This window comes from Vulpes vulpes, chromosome 1, assembly GCF_048418805.1.
Source record: "Vulpes vulpes isolate BD-2025 chromosome 1, VulVul3, whole genome shotgun sequence".
NCBI classification, from domain to species: Eukaryota; Metazoa; Chordata; class Mammalia; order Carnivora; family Canidae; genus Vulpes; species Vulpes vulpes.
In genome coordinates, this window is record NC_132780.1 from 148,649,304 (window position 1) to 148,671,332 (window position 22,029).

The 22,029-nt window shown below is 39.7% G+C and overlaps 1 protein-coding gene across 2 annotated transcripts; it reads left to right on the forward strand.

Moving 5' to 3' along the window:
• Nucleotides 1–5,193: 5,193 nt before the first annotated feature.
• IL17A (interleukin 17A) lies at nucleotides 5,194–12,721 on the forward strand. 2 transcript variants are annotated; one of them, XM_025991225.2, is made up of 3 exons: nucleotides 5,194–5,220; nucleotides 11,067–11,269; nucleotides 12,484–12,721. In XM_025991225.2, exons 1-3 carry the CDS (start codon nucleotides 5,194–5,196, stop codon nucleotides 12,719–12,721), a joined length of 468 nt encoding a protein of 155 aa, XP_025847010.2. The 2 variants fall into 2 exon arrangements, with proteins under 2 accessions (XP_025847010.2, XP_072602738.1); XM_072746637.1 differs by having other exon boundaries at nucleotides 11,073–11,269.
• Nucleotides 12,722–22,029: the final 9,308 nt, after the last annotated feature.

A 22,029-nucleotide genomic window follows, 5' to 3' on the forward strand; every position in this document is an offset into this window, starting at 1 on the left:
CCTGTGATCTACCCTATTTCCCTACTGAGCACTTTTCAGACAGGGAAAACACTCTCAGGAGATTTCTAAATCTCCCGGTTGTGCACCGCACCACCTTCTCGCAGTGGCTTACCGAGGCTCCCTCCCACCCACAGCTGTTTATTTTCTTATATATCCACTCTGTTCCTCTCTCACACTCCTACCTTGTAGGAAGTGTTCACTTTTCTCTCTGTAGCATTCTAGATCTTCTCTCTTTACATCTCAGGTTGAATTCATAGATGTTCAGGATGGTTTGAAAGTTATCTAGGCTTAAGTTTGGAGGACCCGATAAAACAAGGACCCCTACTCTTCTGCCATCTTGCCTCCCTCCCCACCTCACTATTTTGTATAATAAATGAGCATATATCACTTTCATGGTCTGAAAGAACTGTGTGTGTGTGTGTGTGTGTGTGTATGCACATGTGTAGAAAGGTATATGATGATAGATAGATAGATAGATAGATAGATAGATAGATAGATAGATAGATAGATAATAGAAAATATATTGTTAAATATATACGGGATGGCAGCTCTTTTTTATAATAAATTTATTTTTTATTGGTGTTCAATTTGCCAACATACAGAATAACACCCAGTGCTCATCCTGTCAAGTGCCCCCCTCAGTGCCCGTCACCCACTCACCCCCATCGCCTGCCCTCCTCCCCTTCCACCACCCCTAGTTCGTTTCCCAGAGTTAGGAGTCTTTATGTTCTGTCTCCCTTTCTGATATTTTCCACACATTTCTTCTCCCTTCCCTTATATTCCCTTTCACTAAGTTCAATACAATATATATAAACCTTGAAATTCCTTTATTGACAGTACAATAATATATAAACCAGAAGGTCAAATTAATAAGTCATAACAGGAATTATTCTTTGTACTAATCAGAATGCCTGTTTCTACTGTCCAGGGCACTGGTTTTCAGGTTATCTAAACACCTAAAAAGCCTACTTTATTATTAGCAAATAGTCTGGTAAGCACAGAACATGAATATAGGTCCTGGATTACCCTGCATGTCAGCCTCTTGAAACAGGACCTTTTCTCTTTCTACCCTACTGTATCCTCAGAGCTTAGCACTGTGCCTGGCATGTAATGGGTACTTGAGAAACTTTCATTGGATGGATGGCTATTTCATCCAGACCATTATGAAATCCTGAAGAAATTCCCCTATCCTCACAGAATAGACATTCAAGTGATCAGACATGTAGTATCCCTCAGAACCAATGGCTCTTTTCTCAAAAAAAGTTTGACAAAATCTAACAAATTCTCATGCCCTGACATTCTGATATAAGTTAACATTTTACCAACATTGAGTGAGCACTTAATACACATATGTATTATCCCACAAATATTATCTAATTCATTCCTCACCACTCTTTATGAGTCATGTTTTATTATTATCTCCATTTTGTTGGTATAGAAACTGAGTCACAGGAGATATAATTTTCCCAAAGGCACACAGCTGCTAATATGGAGCTGAGATCTGATTACGGGAATGTCTAATGTCAAAAACTTGTCCTTAACCAATATACTAAACAAGAGCCCTTTAAAAGCCCCAGACAAAAAATTCTCTTCAAAATTTAACTACAGGAAAAACTCCCATCTCCTCTAAGAAGTTAGCTAGCTTCTTCCTTTCTCATAATGAGAACTATGTAACTGAGTGTATCTACTTTTTTGATTTGGCTACCAGGAAGCTCAGAGGCAAATGTAAACCTCAACTAGAGTAACTATATTGGCTTTTATTGGACTTGTCTATTGATTTTACCATTTTTCCTAGTCACAGAGTTGCCACATCACCGTATCATGCTTTGTATTTCCTAGAGAAGAAAAACCAGTCAGCAATTCATATGCTATATGCTTCTTTTTAAATACGTTCTGAGGTTGTCTCTAAATCACATTAGCTTCAAAATTTCTGAACAGAAAATAACGATGTTATCTTGGTAGCCCACCCTTAGTGTGCGGTTTGATTTGCTTGTTTAATTTTAGACCTTACTTTTCAGCGACATCCGTTCAGACTTGAAACTTCAATCATTTGCTGACCTTGATTCTCGGGGTATAAGATGAAGTCAGCATTACCAAAGGGAAGGCCACCGTAAAACAAATTTGCATGTGCCTGCTAATGTATAGTTATAGAATTCTAAATGTATTTGTTCGAAAAAGAAATGGAAAGTTTCCTGACCCACTTTAAATCAGTGTTTCAGTAAAAGGCTAGTGAGAAACCCACCTAAGGAGGAGGCTTGGTTTCCATGAGGTTAACAGTTATTACTCAAAGGAGAAATTGACATGCTTATATGATGTGTTTGATTGTGGATTTTAATGTAGGGATTGGGGAAACACTGATAGATTGCGGTTGTTTTAAGATGACGTACTGTGAGGTATCTTCCTTCTTGCATGACTCGGTCTTTTACAGAGATTCCAGGCATTATCTCAGTGTTTTAGGGCTGGAAAAGATGTGTAAAGAGAGTCTTGTTTCTGAGATAAATGATAAAGTCATTATGCATTATTTGTAAGTTACCAGGAACAGAATCAAATATTTCACATGGATAATGTAGTGGTTGTTTTGATCATATAGATTAGGTTTATTTTGTAAAGATGTTCAAACAGTTTTATGATCTGATTCCATCAGATAAAGTAGTCTTGTCCGGACTATATATGGGGCAGTATCAAAAATCAAAAGTAGAAGAAAATAAGTTCTCAAAGAAGCTGCTCACACAGATCTTCATCAGGGAAGAACAACCCCCCAAGAGCTGGAATGACCAATGGTGATAAAACAGAATCCAAATGTTGAAGAGGACTCTATCTCTCATCTCTCAGCCTTCACCAGCCTATTAACAATCACCCTGTTCAGATGTCCTCATTGTCAATCATTTCTTCAATCCATCATGTCACTAAGGAGGAGAAATTCCTCCAACAGGGATTCCAGAGGAACCTACCTCTACAATATCCCCACCCAACAATTCATCATTCAGGATGGCCCTTAGAAACACAGCCACTGTGGATACCTAACAATAATATGCTGGAGAGGAACAAAGATACTATCAGGTTGACATTAAGACTGTTATTTCCTAGTTAATAAATCATATTAAATTCATATATAGTAAGTCCTGCTTCTTATGAGACAAAGGCTTTAAGCTCAAAGTTGAGCCTCTGGTACATAATACCATTAATATTTTGAAGTTGGGGATAGATAATCTAGACCTTGATAAGCTGAATATAAATCTGGATCTCAATTAAATCCTGCCTTTGGCAATTCTCCAAGGCCTTCCAGATGACTATCACAAACATTCTCCCTTAATATCATGTTTTCATTTGAAGTGTCTGATGTTGCTTGCTGATGTTAGCCCATTTTCAAAGTAAAATCTGGCCTCCAGATTTTAAACTCAAGAGGAGGGGCACATGGGTGACTCAGTGGCTGAGCATCTGCCTTTGGCCCAGGTTGTAATTCCAGGGTCCTGGCACCAAATTCCACATCAGGCTTCCTGCAGGGAGCCTGCTTCTCCCTCTGTCTTTGTCTCTGCCTCTCTCTGTGTGTCTCTCATGAACGAATAAATAAATAAATAAGAATCTTTAAAAAATAAAAATAAATAAAACTCAAGAGGATACACTACAGCTATTTCCTCTCTCTATTAGATCAAAATCAAGAGAAAAGGGGACGCCTGGGTGGCTCAGCAGTTGAGCAACTGCCTTTAGCTTGGGGCATGATCCCAGAGTTCTGGGATGGAGTATGATCCCAGAGTGGGCTCTGGGATGCAGTGGGCTCCCTGCATGAAGCCTGCTTCTCCCTCTGCCTATGTCTCTGCCTCTCTCTCTCTCTCTCTCTCTCTCTCTCTTTCTGTGTATCTCCTATATAAATAATTTTTTTAAAAAAAATTAAAAATACCCTCCAGTTCCATCCACGTCGAAGCAAATGGTGGTTATTTGTCATTTCTAATGGCTGAGTAATACTCCATTGTATACATAAACCACATCTTCTTTATCCATTGGAACTGGAAGGAATTATGCTGAGTGAAATAAGTCAATCAGAGAAGGACAAACATTATACGGTCTCATTCATTTGGGGAATATAAAAAATAGTGAAAGGGAATAAAGGGGAAAGGAGAAAAAATAAGTGGGAAATATCAGAAAGGGAGACAGAACTCCTAACTCTGGAAAACGAACAAGGGGTGGTGGAAGGGGAGGTAGGGGGGGTGACTGGGTGATGGGCACTGAGGTGGGCACTTGACGGGATGAGCATTGGGTGTTATTCTATATGCTGGCAAATTGAACACCAATAAAAAATAAATTTATACAAAAATTTTAAAAAATTTTTAAAAATTAAAAAATAAAAAAATCAAGAGAAAAGGAGTTTTGCTATTGACGTTCATGGCATTAAATAAAATGGCATGCACATCTTTGGATAGCCATAACCTCAAATGTTAACACATATTGATCACTAATGATGGCACGGGGCCTCTTCCTATACTGAGACAGACTATTGTTATTTTTTATTTAAAAAGGCTGTAGAATAGTGCACCTAGGTGGCTCAAAAGCATCTGCCTTTGGCTCAGGTCATGATCTCAGAGTTCTGGGATCGAAACCCACATCAGGCTCCCTGCTCAGTGAGGAGTCTCCTTCTCCCTCTCCTGCTCTCACTCCTGCTCTGCCTGCTTATGGTCTCTCCCTCTCAATCTCTCTCTCTTCCTGTCTCTGTCGATCCCAGGACCCCAGGATCACAACCTGAACCAAAGGCAGATGCTCAACCACTGAGCCATCTCAATTTGAGTTTGGGTGCCCCAAAAACTCACTCTATTAAAATGGAAATTGAACCTCAAGGTAATGAGGTACCCAAGGGCATGTGTAATTAATGGCAGAGCTGCAATGAACACAAAAGTGACTTTTGTCCAGTGTCCCAGGCATCCTAATTCTCAATCCTGCATTCCCCCATCTCAAGAGATATTCAAACCTGAGCCAGCTACGTTTTCTTCTTTACCCATCACGAAAGGAAATTTCTCTGACCTCATTTGAGGATGGAACTTTGAACTAAAATGGTGTCATCCTTGAACCCACTTCAACACGTCAACGTAAGTGACCACAGAGGAGCAAAGTCCTATAAAAACGGAGAAGATAGCGCTACACTTTGTCCATTTCGCAACAGGCACAAGCTCATCCATCTCCAGTCAATTGGGAGAAACTACAATGACTCTGGTGACAACTTCATCCATGGTGAGTCCTACACTAATATGCAATGCTTTTGTTGATTTGGACCAGATAATGTTTTTGGACTGCAGGCTTGACATTCTGGATTCTAACTATGGAGATCCAAGAATGCTGCATACACAGGATAGGAAACAAAAGCTTTGGTAGATACTTGTCATTTTATAGCATTTTCAAGAACTGATATACATCAGTTTGAAAGATGAGATTAAAACTGAAAGATAGTTAGATTAAGGCTAAACCACATGAGAAGTGTCACATGATGCTGTGCAGTGAGAAAGACTGTTTATTGAAAATCTGCTTTTCTGAGTACAAGGGACTTAATATAATTCTCCCACAGCATTTTTCTTTATTCCCTAATAAAATAGGACAGTATCCTTGAGAATTTAACTAATTGCAGCACTGATTTTCCTTTCCATTATTCTATTATTATACCACAGCCTTTTTAAAAAGGATTCATTTATTTATTTTAGAAGGGAGATGGAGGAGGGGCAAAAAGAGAGGGAGAGTATCTCCAGCAGAATCCCCAATGAACATGGAGCCCAACATAGGGTTCAATCTCAGGACGCTAAGATCATGACCTGAGCCAAAATCCAGAGTCAGACACTGAACCTACTGAGCCACTCAGGTGCTCCTATTATACCATAGTCTTATATGCCAAACCTACTTATTCTAATAGATACACATGTAACTATGGTTTAGAGTAAAGTATCTTTATTTTTTTGTATATTTTTATTGGGGTTTGATTTGCCAAAATATAGCATAGAACCCAGTGCTCATCCTGCCAAGTGCCCCCCTCAGTGCCTGTCACCCCATCACCCTATCCCCCCGCCCACCTCCCCTTCATCTACCCCTTGTTCATTTCCCAGAGTTAGGAGTCTCTCATGTTCTGTCTCCTTCTCTGATATTTCCCACTCATTTTCTCTCCTTTCCCCTTTATTCCCTTTCCCTATTTTTTATATTCCCCCAAATGAATGAGACCATATAATGTTTGTCCTTCTCCAATTGACTTACTTCACTCAACATAATACCCTCCAGTTCCATCCATGTTGAAGCAAATGGTGGGTATTTGTCATTTCTAATGGCTGAGTAATATTCCATTGTATACATAAACCACATCTTCTTTGTCCATTCATCTTTCGATGGACACCGAGGCTCCTTCCACAGTTTGGCTATTGTGGCCATTGCTGCTATAAACATTGGGGTGCAGGTGTCTCATCGGTCTTTCACTGCATCTGTATATCTGGGGTAAATCCCCAGCAGTGCAATTGCTGGGTCATAGGGAAGGTCTATTTTTAACTCTTTGAGGAACCTCCACACAGTTTTCCAGAGTGGCTGCTCCAGTTCACATTCCAACAGTGCAAGAGGGTTCCCCTTTCTCCACATTCTCTCCACACATTTGTTGTTTCCTGTCTTGTTAATTTTCTCCATTCTCACTGGTGTGAGGTGGTATCTCATAGCGCTTTTGATTTGTATTTCCCTGACGGCAAGTGATTCGGAGCATTTTCTCATGTGCTTGTTGGCCATGTCTATGTCTTCTTCTGTGAAATATCTGTTCATGTATTTTGCCCATTTCATGATTGGATTGTTTTGTTTCTTTGCTGTTGAGTTTAATAAGTTCTTTATAGATCTTGGATACTAGCCCTTTATCTGATATGTCATTTGCAAATATCTTCTCCCATTCTGTAGGTTGTCTTTTAGTTTTGTTGACTGTTTCTTTTGCTGTGCAGAAGCTTTTGATCTTGATGAAGTCCCAATAATTCATTTTTGCTTTTGCTTCCCTTGCCTTCATAGATGTATCTTGCAAGAAGTTACTGTGGCCAAGTTCAAAAAGGGTGTTGCCTGTGTTCTCTTCTAGGAGTTTGATGGATTCTTGTCTCACATGTAGATCTTTCATCCATTTTGAGTTTATCTTTGTGTATGGTGTCAGAGAGTGGTCTAGTGTAAGAGAATGGTCTAGTTTCATTCTTCTCCAGGTGGCTGTCCAATTTTCCCAGCACCATTTATTAAAAAGACAGTCCTTTTTCCAATGGATAGTCTGTCCTGCTTTGTCAAATATTAGTTGACCAGAGTTGAGGGCCCATTTCTGGATTCTCTATTCTGTTCCATTGATCTATGTGTCTGTTTTTGTGCCAGTACCACACTGTCTTGATGATCACAGCTTTGTAGTACAACTTGAAATCTGGCATTGTGATGTCCCCAGCTATGGTTTTCTTTTTCAATACTCCCCTGGCTATTTGGGGTCTTTTCTGATTCCACAAAAATCTTAAAATGATTTGTACCAACTCTCTGAAGAAAGTTCATGGTATCTTCATAGGGACTGCATTGAACATGTAAATTGTCCTGGGAAACACTGACATTTTCACAATATTAATTCTTCCATTCCATGAGCATAAAATGTTTTTCCATCTCTTTGTGTCTCCATCAATTTCTTTCAGAAGTGCTCTGTAGTTTTTAGGGTATAGATCCTTTATCTCTTTGGGTAGGTTTATTCCTAGGTATCTTAAGCTTTTGGGTGCAATTGTAAATGATATTGACTCCTTAATTTCTCTTTCTTCAGTTTCATTGTTAGTGTATGGAAATGCCACTGATTTCTGGACTTTGATTTTGTATCCTGCCACACTGCCAAATTGCTTATGAGTTCTAGCAATCTTGGAGTGGAGTCTTTTGGGTTTTCTATGTACAGTATCATGTCATCTGCAAAGAGGGAGACTTTGACTTCTCTGACAGTTTGAATGCCTTTTATTTCTTTCTGTTGCCTGACTACTGAGGCTAGGACTTCTAGCACTATGTTGAATAGCAGTGGTGAGAGCATAGTGCTAGAAGTCATGTTCCTGATCTTAGGGGAAAGGCTCCCAGTGCTTCCCCATTGAGAATGATATTTGCTGTGGGCTTTTTATAGATGGCTTTTAAGATGCTGAGGATTGTTCCCTCTATCCCTACACTCTGAAGAGTTTTGATCAGGAATGGATGCTGTATTTTGTCAAATGCTTTCTCTGCATCTATTGAGAGGTTCTTGTTTTTTCTCTTATTGATATGATCTATCATGTTGATTGCTTTACAAGTGTTGAACCAGCCTTACATCCTTGGGAGATCCCACTTGGTCATGGTGAATACTCTTCTTAATGTACTGTTGGATCCTATTGGCTAGTATCTTGTTGAGAATTTTTGCATCCATGTTCATCAGGGATACTGGTCTATAATTCTCCTTTTTGGTGGGGTCTTTGTCTGGTTTTGGAATTAAGGTGATGCTGGCCTCATAGAACGAGTTTGGAAGTATCCCATCCCTTTCTATATTTTGGAACAGTTTTAGTAAAATAGGTATTGTTTTCTTCTTTAAACGTTTGATAGAATTCCCCTGGGAAGCCATCTGGCCCTGGACTTTGTGTTTTGGGAGGTTTTGGATGACTGCTTCAATTTTCTTCCTGGTTATTGGCCTGTTCAGGTTTTCTATTTCTTCCTGTTCCAGTTTTGGTAGTTTGTGGTTTTCTAGAAATGTGTCTATTTCATCTAGATTGCCTAATTTATTGGCATATAGCTGCTCATAATATGTTTTTTAAATCGTTTGCATTTCCTTGGCATCGGTTGTGATCTCTCCTTGTTCATTCATGATTTTATTGAGTCTTTTCTCTTTTGTTTTTAATAAGGCTAGCTAATGGTTTATCTATCTTATTAATTCTTTCAAAGAACCAACTCCTGGTTTTGTTGATATGTTCTACAGTTCTAGTCTCTATTTCATTGAGTTCTGCTCGAATCTTTATTATCTCACTTTTTCTGCTGGGTGTAGGTTTTATTTGCTGTTCTTTCTCCAGTTCCTTTAGGTGCAAGTTTAGCTTGTGTATTTGAGATTTTTCCAATTTTTTGAGGGATGCTTGTATTGCCATGTATTTCCCTCTTATGACTGCTTTTGCTGTATCCCAAAGATTTTGAATGGTTCTATCTTTATTCTCATTAGTTTCCATGAATCTTTTTAATTCTTCTCTAATTTCCTGGTTGACCCTTTCATCTTTTAGTAGGATGCCCTTTAACCTCCATCTGTTTGAGTTCCTTCAAATTTCTTCTTGATTGAGTTCAAGTTTCAAAGAATTATGGTCTGAAAATATGCAGGGGATAATCCCAATCTTTTGGTGTCAGTTGAGACCTGATTTGTGACCCAGTGTGTGGTCTATTCTGGAGAACATTCCATGTGCACTTGAGAAGAATGTGTATTCAGTTGCTTTTGGATGTAAAGTTCTGTAAATATCTGTGAAATCCATCTGGTCTGGTGTATCATTTAAAGCTCTTGATTCTTTGGAGATATTGTGCTTAGAATATCTGTCATTTGCAGAAATAACCATGTTGAAGTCTCCAAGTATTAGTGTACTATTATCTAAGTATGTCTTTCCTTTGGTTATTAACTGATTATATACTTGGCAGATCCCACATTAAGGGTATAAATATTCATGATTGTTAGGTCCTCTTGTTGGATAGATCCCTTAAGTATGATATAGAGTCCCTCTTCATCTCTTACTACAGTCTTTGGGAGAAACTTTAATTTATCTGATATAAGGATTACTACCCTTGCTTTCTTTTGAGGACCATTTGCATGGTAAATGGTTCTCCAACCTTTCATTTTCAGGCTGTAGGTGTCCTGAGGTCTAAAACGAGTCTCTTGTAGACAGCAAATAAATGGGCCTTGCTTTTTTTTTTATCCATTCTGAAACCCTGCATCTTTTGATGGGATCATTAAGCCCATTCACGTTCAGAGTTACTATTGAAAGATATGAATTTGGTGTCATCATAATACCTATTCAGCCCCTGTTTTTGTGGAGTATTTTTTGGGGTGTCCTCTTTCTTTTACAGAGTTCCCCCTTAATATTTCTTGAAGAGCTGGTTTGGTGGTCACATATTCTTTCAGTTTCTGCCTACCTTGGAAGCCCTTTTTTTAAAGATTTTACTTATTTATTCATAAGAAACACAGAGAGAGAGAGACAGGCAGAGACACAGGCAGAGGGAGAAGTAGGCTCCATGCAGGAAGCCCGACATGGGACTCGATCTTGGGTCTCCAGGATCATGCCCTGTGCTAAAGGCGGCGCTAAACCACTGAGCAACCTGGGCTGCCCTCTTGGATGCTCTTTATCTCTCCTTCTATTCTGAATGAGAGCCTTGCTGGAAAAAGTATTCTTGGCTGCATGTTCTTCTCATTTAGTACTCTGAATATATCCTGCTATCCCTTTCTGGCCTGCCAGTTCTCTGTGGAGAGGTCTTCTGTTAATCTAATATTTCTCGCCATATAAGCTAGGCATCTCTTGTCTCTTGCTGCTTTAAGAATTTTCTCTTTATCTTTGGAATTTGCAAGTTTCACTATTAAATCGTAAGGGGGAGGATCAGTTTGGGGTGGAACATCTGCCCAGCATTTCTTGCATGAATACTGATGTGACGTGACATGCATTTTCTTCAGGCCTTTCTTCTAAGGTGAGCATTTGGGTTCACATAGGACTTCAAGAATGCTAGGACAGAGATAAATGATATAGGAGGACATTTTCTCCCAGAAAACCAAAGCCATTTTAATCTAATGGCCTGACAGAGATCCATGTACTGACAGGATGATGACTTGTCATTTTTACTAAGATTACTGCCAACCAGTAAAAAAGGTAACTCTCCTCAGTTGAAAGGAGAATGTTTAAGACTGGTGAACACTCCATGGTCTATAACGTTATTATGTATAATTGGTCATATAATCAGTTTTTCATCTTACTGATCTGAATATTTATTATAGACTGTACGTTCTCTATGATTAACAATACAGTGGCCTGCACAATTTGTTAACAAAAACCATACATTAATTCAATCTCCTACCCCTCCTTCTCATTCAGTTCCAGTCACTGTTGCTGCTGCTGAGCCTGGTGGCTATCATAAAGGCAGGAATAGCATTCCCACAAAATCCAGGATGCCGAAATACTGAGGACAAGAACTTTCCTCAGCATGTGAAGGTCAATCTAAATATCCTTAACCGGAATACGAACTCCAGAAGGCCCTCAGATTACTACAACCGATCTACCTCACCTTGGAATCTGCAGTACGTAATGGCCCCAGATAAAAATCTCTGTGTTGTTCTATCTTTTATGCATCAGATTGACAGTTAAGTCACCTTGAGGATTATTTTACTCAAAATCATCAATCAAATCTGGAATGGCCATTGTGCAAAGCAATGATTCTCAAACTTTATTTGATAGACTTCTTTGATAGAGCATAGGACCACCTCTCCCCCATAATACCTATCCATTAGATCTCAGTGTCACCAACACCAAAAACCCACTCAAATTAATGGTGGTCATTATTCTAATATTTATGATACCCCAAATCTATTCATTTATTTTTTAAAAATAGAAATTTATCATAGAGGATTAATGCTTGAATTCTCTTTACCAGACCTACCATTAAGATGATTTGTTGAAAGTAACTAGTAATTAACTGGGATTTTTGTGCCTTTTTTTGTCAGATTAGCAGTGGAATAACATAGTTTGAATCCCAGTGAAGAAAAATATCATGTTGAATATTTCCACCCCTTTTTGAGTTATATAGTCTTTATCTATATCACCAACAGGCCTATTATATTTGCCATGACCTTAATACATCCAATATTTAGACCCCATTAGGACTAAATACAAAATGGATTTTAGTGCTTTGATTTCATGCAAATAAGCCTCAGTTATGTGATGACTATAGATTCACCTGACTGTGGTTTCTTCTCCTCCCATTACTAAGAACAGTTCAAATAAGTCAGTTCAAAAGTCAAAACAAGTCATTCACTCAGCTGGAGAAGAGAGGGAAGAGAAGGTTATAGAGATTCCAATCCTTCGTGTCAGATCTGGGCTTTCTCCCATGAATGTGCTTTGAGATAAAATTCCCTGCTTCAAAGACAGTCTTCAATAAATCAGATTAATGGCTCTCATAATCGTAGATGATTCCCTTGGCCTTTCTCTATTAAACAGACCCTAAGAAATTGTCCTTTGTATCAAACTGAAATTCCCTCTGCAGTCTAAGTCTATCTTATTTGGTTTGGTCTTCAAAGAAATTGGGAAAAATGGATCATTCTTTTCTGTAACATTTCATATGCTTACAACTCCAAGTTTTCCCCAAACTACTTTTTTAGACTAGCAATACTTCAAGAATTTGCAATGCCTATCATTTGTCACCCTGTGAATTTGCCTCCCTTCATTTATTCCTGTCTGATTTCCTTCCTGCTTTACCAGGTATTCACTTCCTCCCTTGTTTTTGTCTTCCTTACAGCCGCAATGAGGACCCTGAGAGATACCCCTCTGTGATCTGGGAGGCGAAGTGCCGCCACTTGGGCTGTGTCAATAATGAAGGGAACATAAACTACCACATGAACTCCGTCCCCATCCAGCAAGAGATCCTGGTTCTGCGAAGGGAGTCGCAGCACTGCCCCCACTCCTTCCGCCTAGAGAAGATGCTGGTGGCTGTGGGCTGCACCTGTGTCACCCCCATTGTTCGCCATGTGGCTTAAGAGCTTCTGATCTAATCCCAGCTCCCCAGAGCAGGCTTTCTGGGAAAGTAGACCCAGCCCCATTTCTGACTAAACTCATTAGGGTTCTTAAACTAGTTCATCCAATTGAAGTTTCAGAGGTAACATTTTTGTGCAGAGATAAAATCTGAATGAGCCTTCCCTCTCCCCAAAGATGAAAGTTTTCACTGAGTACCACTTTGCTTTATATGTGCTTTTCTAAGGGCTTTAAGTTATTTATGTATTTAATAGACCCTGAGATAACTTTGGGGCCAAAGTTTCCATTTTAATGAATTACATGCCTTATTTTGTACTTTTTTAAGACCAGATTCCAGACTTGATAATTTTATTATTTAACAGGTAAAATCTATATTTATATGAACTATTTATGGATCTATTTATGTTTCTTAGGTCTTTATAGAAAGGTGAAAGAGTGTGATTATCTGTTCTGCCTAGGGAAATCCTACAGAGAATTCAATGGCGGTTGAAAATTTCTGAGTTTGTATTACACATGGATAAAGGATTCTTTTTCCTCTTTGTGCTTTACAAGTGGATGACATGGCTATTAAAAAATGACTAAAGACTAAATCTAGTTTCATATTTATTAATTTTGTAAATTGTTGAGGTTTCACAAGAGAGATGGCAAGTCTAACTGCTCTGTTAAACCCTCATAATAAAAAAATTTTGTAATAAAGTTTGGAAAGAAAATTGGTTTCTCATTTTTTTCTCATTAAAAGTACTTCAGAGAACTCAGCTTTTCCCTATTTGAAAGAGTTTGAAATTTTGCTGACAGAACAAAACAAGGCATGCCTTTGAGTAATAGCTTCCCACCCAACCCAAGTCCAAGTACTCAATTTTATAAGCCTTCCAAACAATAGAGGACTGAGGCTTTCATACTATTGGCCCATGCTGTGGACACAAACATTCCAAAATGAATTAAGCAAGTAAAAATAAGGGACCTGTGAAAATAGCCCATCATTATTTAAGAACTTACAAAGACAAGACAAGACCATCCCAAAAATATGAACTGAAGTTTGACAGGAAGAAGGGCTGAGGGGGAAAAAAAAAACCAAAAAAACATTGTTTTCAGACTAGAATGTCTATTCTCTCCCCAAACTTAGGCTTCTTTTGAAATTAATGCCAACAACTGGAGATCTAGAGAGGAATATTTTCCTCTTCCTCAGGCCACACCCCAGGACTACCCCTCCTGCTCCTGGCCTCTGATCCAATGCTCCCAGGATACAAAAAAAAAGAGCCAGTGAGGCAAAACAAACTTCAAGTATGAGAAATGTTTAGCTCAAGTAAAATAAAAACTGAATCATATTCAATCCCAGAGTAGTTTCAGGTTTCGAGTCAGAATCCTGTTCCCCGACCATGGCCTGGCACACTGTCTTGCCCTACTTCTAAAGGCCTCTGGAAATTCTCAGGCCAGTCCAACTTCTCCCTGTTTGGTAAAGTCTATCTTGTGAGATCCTTCATTCTCCCACATGCACCAGCCTCACTAGGAGGTCCCTGACTTCTCTCTGCTCTTTTCCAGTTCCAAACCCAGGGGTCCCTCCTTCTGGTGTCATTTGTGTGCCCACATTGATTTGGCCATCTCCTGTCCTGGTCCTCATGTAACAGGTCCACAAGCAGCTGGCCCTGGCAGTTCCTTACCACCTTCATACTTACCAACCTTGTGTTTAAATCCTGCTGCTCATTTCCCAGTTTTCCCTGAATGATGGCGGTAAAAATAAAAATTTGTTTCTGTTTTGGGATGGAAGCAGGAAATGGGCAAATGTATCCACAGTCCTGATCGACTCTTTCCCACTAGACTGTATGCCTGAGAGTTCTGTGGGTGGGAAGAAGGAGTTACCTCCTGCATCTCCCTCCAGTAGGTGCTGCTTTTATTCTGTCTCCCTCTTGCCCCGTTAGCTCCAGCATCTACCCAGTCACCTAGAAATCTGTGAGGCATCCCTGAGGCTTCCCTCTTCCTCCTCCTCAGGTCTAATGCCCACACATCACGAAACTCAACTTTCACTTTCTGAACATTCTCAAATTAACCCCCTCCCTGAGACGCCTGGGTGGCTCAGTGGTTGAGCATCTACCTTTGGCTCAGGGTGTGATCCCAGTTCCCATGATCGAGTCCCACATTAGGCTCCCCACAGGGAGCCTGCTTCTCCCTCTGCCTATGTCTCTGCCTCTCTTTGTGTGCCTTTCAGGAATAAATAAATAAAATCTTTTTAAAAAAATTAATTCCCTCCCTGCCCAGGTTTAAGTCATCATCTTTTCTTATTTCTCTCCTTAGTTACTGCAACTGTTTCCCAGATGTCCTGGCAGCTATAGCTCCCATCCTCCCCAGTCCCTCCTCCAGCATCTGTCTATGGCACAAAAGCAGACACAACAATAGTCACCCTCTGTAACCTGGCCCTGCTCCTACACCTGCTTTATTTCCTGCTTCCTCTTTGATGTTTACCCTCTAGCCATAGTGAATTCCTTGTTGTGATCACCATGCTTTTCTTGAACTCAATGCCCGTGTCATGTAATCCTCTCTACCTTGAAAGCCTTTACCACCTTCTCTCCCTCCTGTTCCTCCATTCATCCCCTTCTGTTACGATCTGAATGTGTATGTCTCCCCCAAAAGTCATATGTTGAAATCTAACCCCCAGCATGATGGGATTAAGAGGTGGAACCACTGTGGATGATTAGATCATGGGGCAGAGCCCACATGAACAGGAGTGGCATCCTTTTATAAGAGAGACCCCAGGAACTCCCTCTTTCCTTCTGCCAGGTGAGGATACAAGAAGACTTCATCCTGGAAGAAGGCCTTCATTCAGCCATGTTGGCCCCTCAAACTCAGACTTCCAGCCTCCAGAACTATAAGAAATAAATTTCTGTCATTTATAAGCCACCTCATATGTTGTATTTTTTTACAGAAGTGCAAATGGCCTAAAACACCTGCCCTGACCCCTCTGCCCTATCCCACTGCTCCACACATGCTTGAAGACTCCATTAGGTATCATTTCCTCTAAAGAGACATCACTCCAGAGCAGTACTCTCTCTTGTGGGTCTAAGAGCATTGTGGGCATCATTTATCACTCCTCATATGTACTATATTGGATTTATCTATTTCACCAGTTTGTGGTTCCTTGAGAGCTAGACCTTTTGCACCTGACCTGGCATGTAGTTGACAGTCAATAATGAAGTAAACTTTGAACCAATAGTCCATAGGCACCTCAAAGTCAACAGGGACTAAACTCACTAGCTTTACTCTCAAGCTAGTTCTCCTACTGCCTTTTTTAATCAACTCAAATGTCAGCAACTACTTACTCATCTGAGCAAGAAATAATCCAATTTCTCTGTCACTCATTCCTCTCAGCCAATCTGTGACAAACCTCTCATCAGTTATCTTGTGTCTTTTATCCCCTCTCTAACTCCAAAGTTACTGAAAGTTGCATTGTAATATGGCTCTAAATGGTCTCTTGGCTTTGCTTCTTATAGTTCATAATTCAATGATTCTCAAACTTTTCTGTGACCTGGTCAGTATAAATAATTAAGAACTGTTGCAGGGGGGCTTGGGTGGCTCAGTCCATTAAACATCTGCCTTCAGCTCAGGTCATGATCCCAGCATCCTGGGATCAAGCCTCACATCAGGCTCCCTGCTCAATGGAGACCCTGCTTCTCTCTCTCCCTCTGCTTGCTGCTCCCCCTCCTCATTCTCTCTCTGTCAAATAAGTAAATAAAAATCTTTAAAAAAAAAAAGTTGTAATAGACAATGCCCAAATAAACTAAAGTCTATTTCTTGTTCTTGTTTCTATCCAGCAGGGATTCTCACGGAGCTTTGCTCCATTCAGACATTCAGGAACTCAGGCTGACAGAGGTTCTGCTTTCTTGTAGCAGCACCACCTAGAACTGCACTGTCTCAGGGCTCCTGAGTGGCTAAATCAGTGAAGTGTCCAATTCTTGACTTCAGCTCAGGTCATGATCTCAGGGTTGTGAGATTGAGTCCCACAATAGGCTCAGTGCTGGGCCCGGAGCCTGCTTCAGATTCTCTCTCCCCTCTGACCCCCAACCCCTTCTCTACCCCCTTGGGAGTGCAAGCACACTCTCTTTCTCCCTTGAAAAAAAGAAAGAAGAAAGAAAGAGAGAAAGAAAGAAAGAAAGAAAGAAAGAAAGAAAGAAAGAAAGAAGAAAAGAAGAAAGAAAGAAAGAAAGAAAGAAAGAAAGAAAGAAAGAAAGAAAGAAAGAAAGAAAGAAAGAAAGAAAGAAAGAAAGAAAGAAAGAAGAAAGAAAGAAAGAAAGAAAGAAAGAAAGAAAGAAAGAAAGAAAGAAGAAAGAAGAAAGAAAGAAAGAAAGACTAGGCTATTGAGCATTTGAAATGTGGCTAATCCTAATTGAGTTGTGTTATATGTAAAATACATACTTATTTCAAAGAATTCTTTTGTTATTTTTGAGAGCAATTCTTTGCAAGAGCTCAATTATTAGTTGTGAAGGTCATAATTTCATATGTGGCTCATACAGAAAGGGTGACAGTACACTTAGCATGCGTTCTTCCTAAATACAAAGCATGAGCAATCTTATTACAGATGGGAAGGATATAAGATATTAGGGGGACTGTGACAAATACTCTTAATATTTTGAAGGAGTTAGTGCTGTGGAACACTGCAATGCTTGTTTTCCACTTTGGCTCCTTAGTTCTGGCGATTCTGGTATTTTCCTCTTTTTAAAAAATTGAGATAAAATGGACATATTATATTAGTGCTAGGTGCATAGCATAAGGACGTGATATATGTTTGTATTGCAAAAAAACTACCACAATAAGTTTAGTTAGTGTCCATCAGCACACACAGTTACAATCATTTTTTTCCTATGGTGATAACTTTTAAGATCTACTGTCTCAGCAACTTTTAAATATATAATACAGTATTGTTACCCCTATTCACTATGCTGTACATTACATCCCCAGGATTTATTTAACTTATAACTAGAAGTTTGTACCTTTTGACCACCATCACCCATTTCAATATTTTTAAATGTAAAATATCTTTCTGTCTTTTATACTAATAAATGTTGAAATGATAATATTTTAGAGATGTGCTGGGGTGGTTAAATATATTATTAAAACTGGGGCGTCTGGATGGCTCAGTAGTTGAGCGTCTGCCTTTGGCTCAGGTCTTGATGCCAGGGTCCTCTGATCAAGTCCTACATCAGGCTCCTCACAAGGGAGCCTGCTTCTCCCTCTGCCTATGTCTCTGCCTCTCTCTGTGTGTGACTCTCATGAATAATTAAATAAAATCTTAAATATATATACATATATTATTAAAACTGAAATTACTTGAAATTCATGTTTCTTTCTCCTTTTATTTTATTATTATTTTTTTTTAGAGAGAGAGAGAGAATTTGGGTGGGGGCCACAGCCCAAAGGAAGAATATCTTAAGCAGGCTCCACACTCACTACAAAACCCATGCAAGGCTTGATCTCATGACCATGAGATCATGACCTAGTCAAAACCAAGAGTCAGATTCTTAACCAACTGAGCCTCCTAGTTGCCCCTTTACTTTTTGTAATATGGCTACTAGAAATTTCAAATTAAAAATGTGGCCAGCATTATATTTCTGTTGGACATGTAGCCAAAGAAATAAAAGAGAAGGCTGAAAACTATATGTACAGTTTTTAAGAGCCAATTTCATTGGTCAAAACTCAGTCACACAAACCCAAATATCAATGAAGATTGAGAAATGTAGTCTTTCTACATATTCAAAAAAAGGGAAATGAAATGGGATTTAGTGAGACAGAGCATTTTGTCTGCCACAGGACATATGAGTGAAGGTTCAGTCATGATATACTCCCAGTTATACAATTCCAAAGAGCTGGACAGTTACATGGCCACTTTCAAGTGTAAGAAAGCCTACATTGCACTTGAGAGTGATATTGTTAATAAATAATCTTGAATCTACTCTAATTTTTTAAAAATATTCTTTACAAATTTTGGTGTTTTAACATACTACAAAACAAGTAACATTGCTGTTACACCTCTCAACCAACTTTTTTGATGCACCTGTTAACCAACTATGTTTTGTTACCATGCAATAATCATTGCTCTGTTCCATTTCTCTCCATAGTTCAAGGGTGTTCTTTCTAAAATGCAGACCTGATCACATAGTTCCCCTGATCATTCCTCAGTAACACCCCCATGCCTTACTATAAAGCACAGACTCTACTGCATGACAAAAATGCTCCTGCATGAACTTGCCCAGGCCATCTCTCACAGTGCTCCAGATCACTTTATCCCTCTCCACCACTAGCACTCATTGCCATGCATAACTGTTTCCCACATGTGGGGCTTTGCCTATACTTCTTGCTGATCTGGAATGTCCTTCTTGATCTATTTCTCATCACCTTTAAAAGGGTATAAATATCTCTGGATACGGAGTTTGAGAAACTATACTTAAAAACTCCCTAGGTGGGACCCCTGAGTGGCTCAGCGGGTTTAGCACCTGCCTTCGGCCCGGGGCATGATCCTGGAGTCCCAGGATCGAGTCCCACATTGGGCTACCTGCATGAAGCCTGCTTTTCCCTCTGCCTGTGTCTCTGCCTCTCTCTCTCTCTCTCTCTCTCTCTCTCTCTCTCTCTGTCTGTCTGTCTCTAATGAATAAATAAATAAAATCTTTTTAAAAAAATCCCTAGGTGGTACTTTCTGTCTGGAAACCACCTACAGACCAGTCTTTGAGAGGACTGTTGGAGAAGACCAATTTGAGATGTTCTCTGGGAATACAGAAGAAGAGTACCAAAGTAACAAATAGGTGACAAATACAAATTGATAGTAGATATAAAAGACAGGAAAATGTGGGATATATATAATGGAATATTACACAGTCACAGAAAAAGGATGAGATCATGCCACTTGAGACAACATGGATGTAACTAGCGGGTATTATGCTGATTGAAATCAGTCAGACTGAGAAAGACAAGTACCACATCTTTCTACTCATACATGGAAACTTTAAAAAAATGAATTAATGAACAAAAAGCAAAATCAGACCTATAAATTCAGAGAACAAACTGGTGGTTGCCAGAGGAGAGGAAGATGGTGTGATGGGCAAAATGGGTAAAGGGTGAACACAGCATAATGTATAAACTTGTCAAGCCTCAAAATTGTATACCTGAAGCTAATGTAACATTGTGTGTCAACTATAGTCAAATTAAAAAAATAATAACGATGTGCTGCATCAAAACAAGAGCATAAATTAAGACATAGAAGATGTGAAATATAGGGAAAAGGGAATCAACATAGGGAAGGGGCAAAGAAGATGCCAGAATGGTAGCTGTGTACCAGGGATGGAGGGCACCGAGTCTAGATTGGAGCCATATGATTTAAGAGACACACATAGTAAAGACTGTTAGCAGTAACATTCCCACTCCCACAGAGCTCTCTTTTGAATTTAAGAACAGAATAGCTGGATAGGCCTATCCCAGATTCTTATTTGTACTTGGCTTCTTTGGCTATGAGTTGATGAGCTCCTTTCTCTGCTGACTGGATTGGTTTAAGACACTCATCTCCCTGTCACCAAAGGATCTATTTTGATCTACATTTGAAAACTGGAGATTGGGCCTGGTAGTCTCAGAAATAGACAATACAGAGCAGCTTGCTTACCATGACTATCTTTCCAACGGACATGGAGAATGTGCAGTATCTGTTAGGGTAGACTAAATGGCTGAGGGCAAGATCCAGAATGCTTGGTGGTAGAACAGAACTTTATCCCCACTCACATGTGGTAGACATGCTTGTGTTCCCCTAAAATTTGTACATTGAAACCTAATCCCCAGTGTGATGGTATCGGAGATGGCGCCTCTGGGACTGAAGTAGGTCATGATGGTGGAACACTTATAAATAGGATTAATGCCCTTATAAAAGAGGCCCCAGAGAGCTCCCTCATCCTTTCTGCCATGTGGGGACACAGCCTTCAGAACCGTGAGAAATAAGTTTCTGTTGCTTATAAACCATCTAATCTTGTATTCTGTTACATCAGCCCAGGTGGACTGAAATATCCCATGAGATTTCAAGTGAAGTGTTCCTGGTCCCTGTGCCTGTGTCCTCCATGTGGAGATTTGGGTGCCCAGTCCTTTTTCCCTTTCATGGATAGTGAGGGTCCTGGGAAATGAAACCCCTGCATGAGCAGAAGCATCCTAGCTAGAACTCTGTACCAGATTCTGGAGGCAGCTGGCCACTTGGCTTCCCTGGCCCAAACCCACAACTCTCAGAGTTTCCCAGGTCCACTTCTGCCTTCCCCAGGTGCTCTTGCAAACTCTCAGGAAAGCTAAAGGCAGATTCTAAACAAGATAAAGGATCGCACAGCTCCTGGGTGCCTCCTGCAATGGTGGTGATGTGGCCTCTCACTAGCAAGGTTTGTGTTTGCCCCTTGGTTTTTCACAACTAAACAATATGTCATTTAAGATATAAACATAAGGGGACGCCTAGGTGGCTCAGTGGTTTAGTGCCTGCCTTCTGCCCAGGGTGTGATCTTGGAAACGTGGAATCGAGTCCCACATCGGGCTCCCTGCATGGAGCCTGCTTCTCCCTCTGCCTCTCTCTCTCTCTCTCTCTCTCTCTCTCTCTCTCATGAATTAATAAAATCTAAATATATATATATATATGGAATATATATATATATGAATATATATATATATATATGGAATATATATATATATATATATATATATATATTTCCATCTCCTTGTGTCTTCCTCAATTTCTTTCAGAAGTGTTCTGTAGTTTTTAGGGTATAGATCCTTTACCTCTTTGATTATGTTTATTCCTACGTATCTTATGCTTTTGGGTGCAATTGTAAATGGGATTGACATCTTAATTTCTCTTTCTTCAGTCTCATTGTTAGTGTATGGAAATGCCACTGACTTCTGGGCATTGATTTTGTATCCTGCCTCACTGCCAAATTGCTGTATGAGTTCTAGCAATCTTGGGGTGGAGTCTTTTGGGTTTTCTATATACAGTATCATGTCATCTGCAAAGAGAGTTTGACTTCTTTGCCAATTTGAATGTCTTTTATTTCTTTTTGTTGTCTGATTGCTGAGGCTAGGACTTCTAGTACTATGTTGAAAGCAGTGGTGAGAATGGACATCCCTGTCTTGTTCCTGATCTTAGGGGAAAGGCTCCCAGTGCTTCCCCATTGAGAATTATATTTGCTGTGGGCTTTTTGTAGATGGCTTTTAAGATGTCGAGGAATGTTCCCTCTATCCCTACACTCTGAAGAGTTTTGATCAGGAATGGATGCTGTATTTTGTCAAATGCTTTCTCTGCGTCTATTGAGAGGAT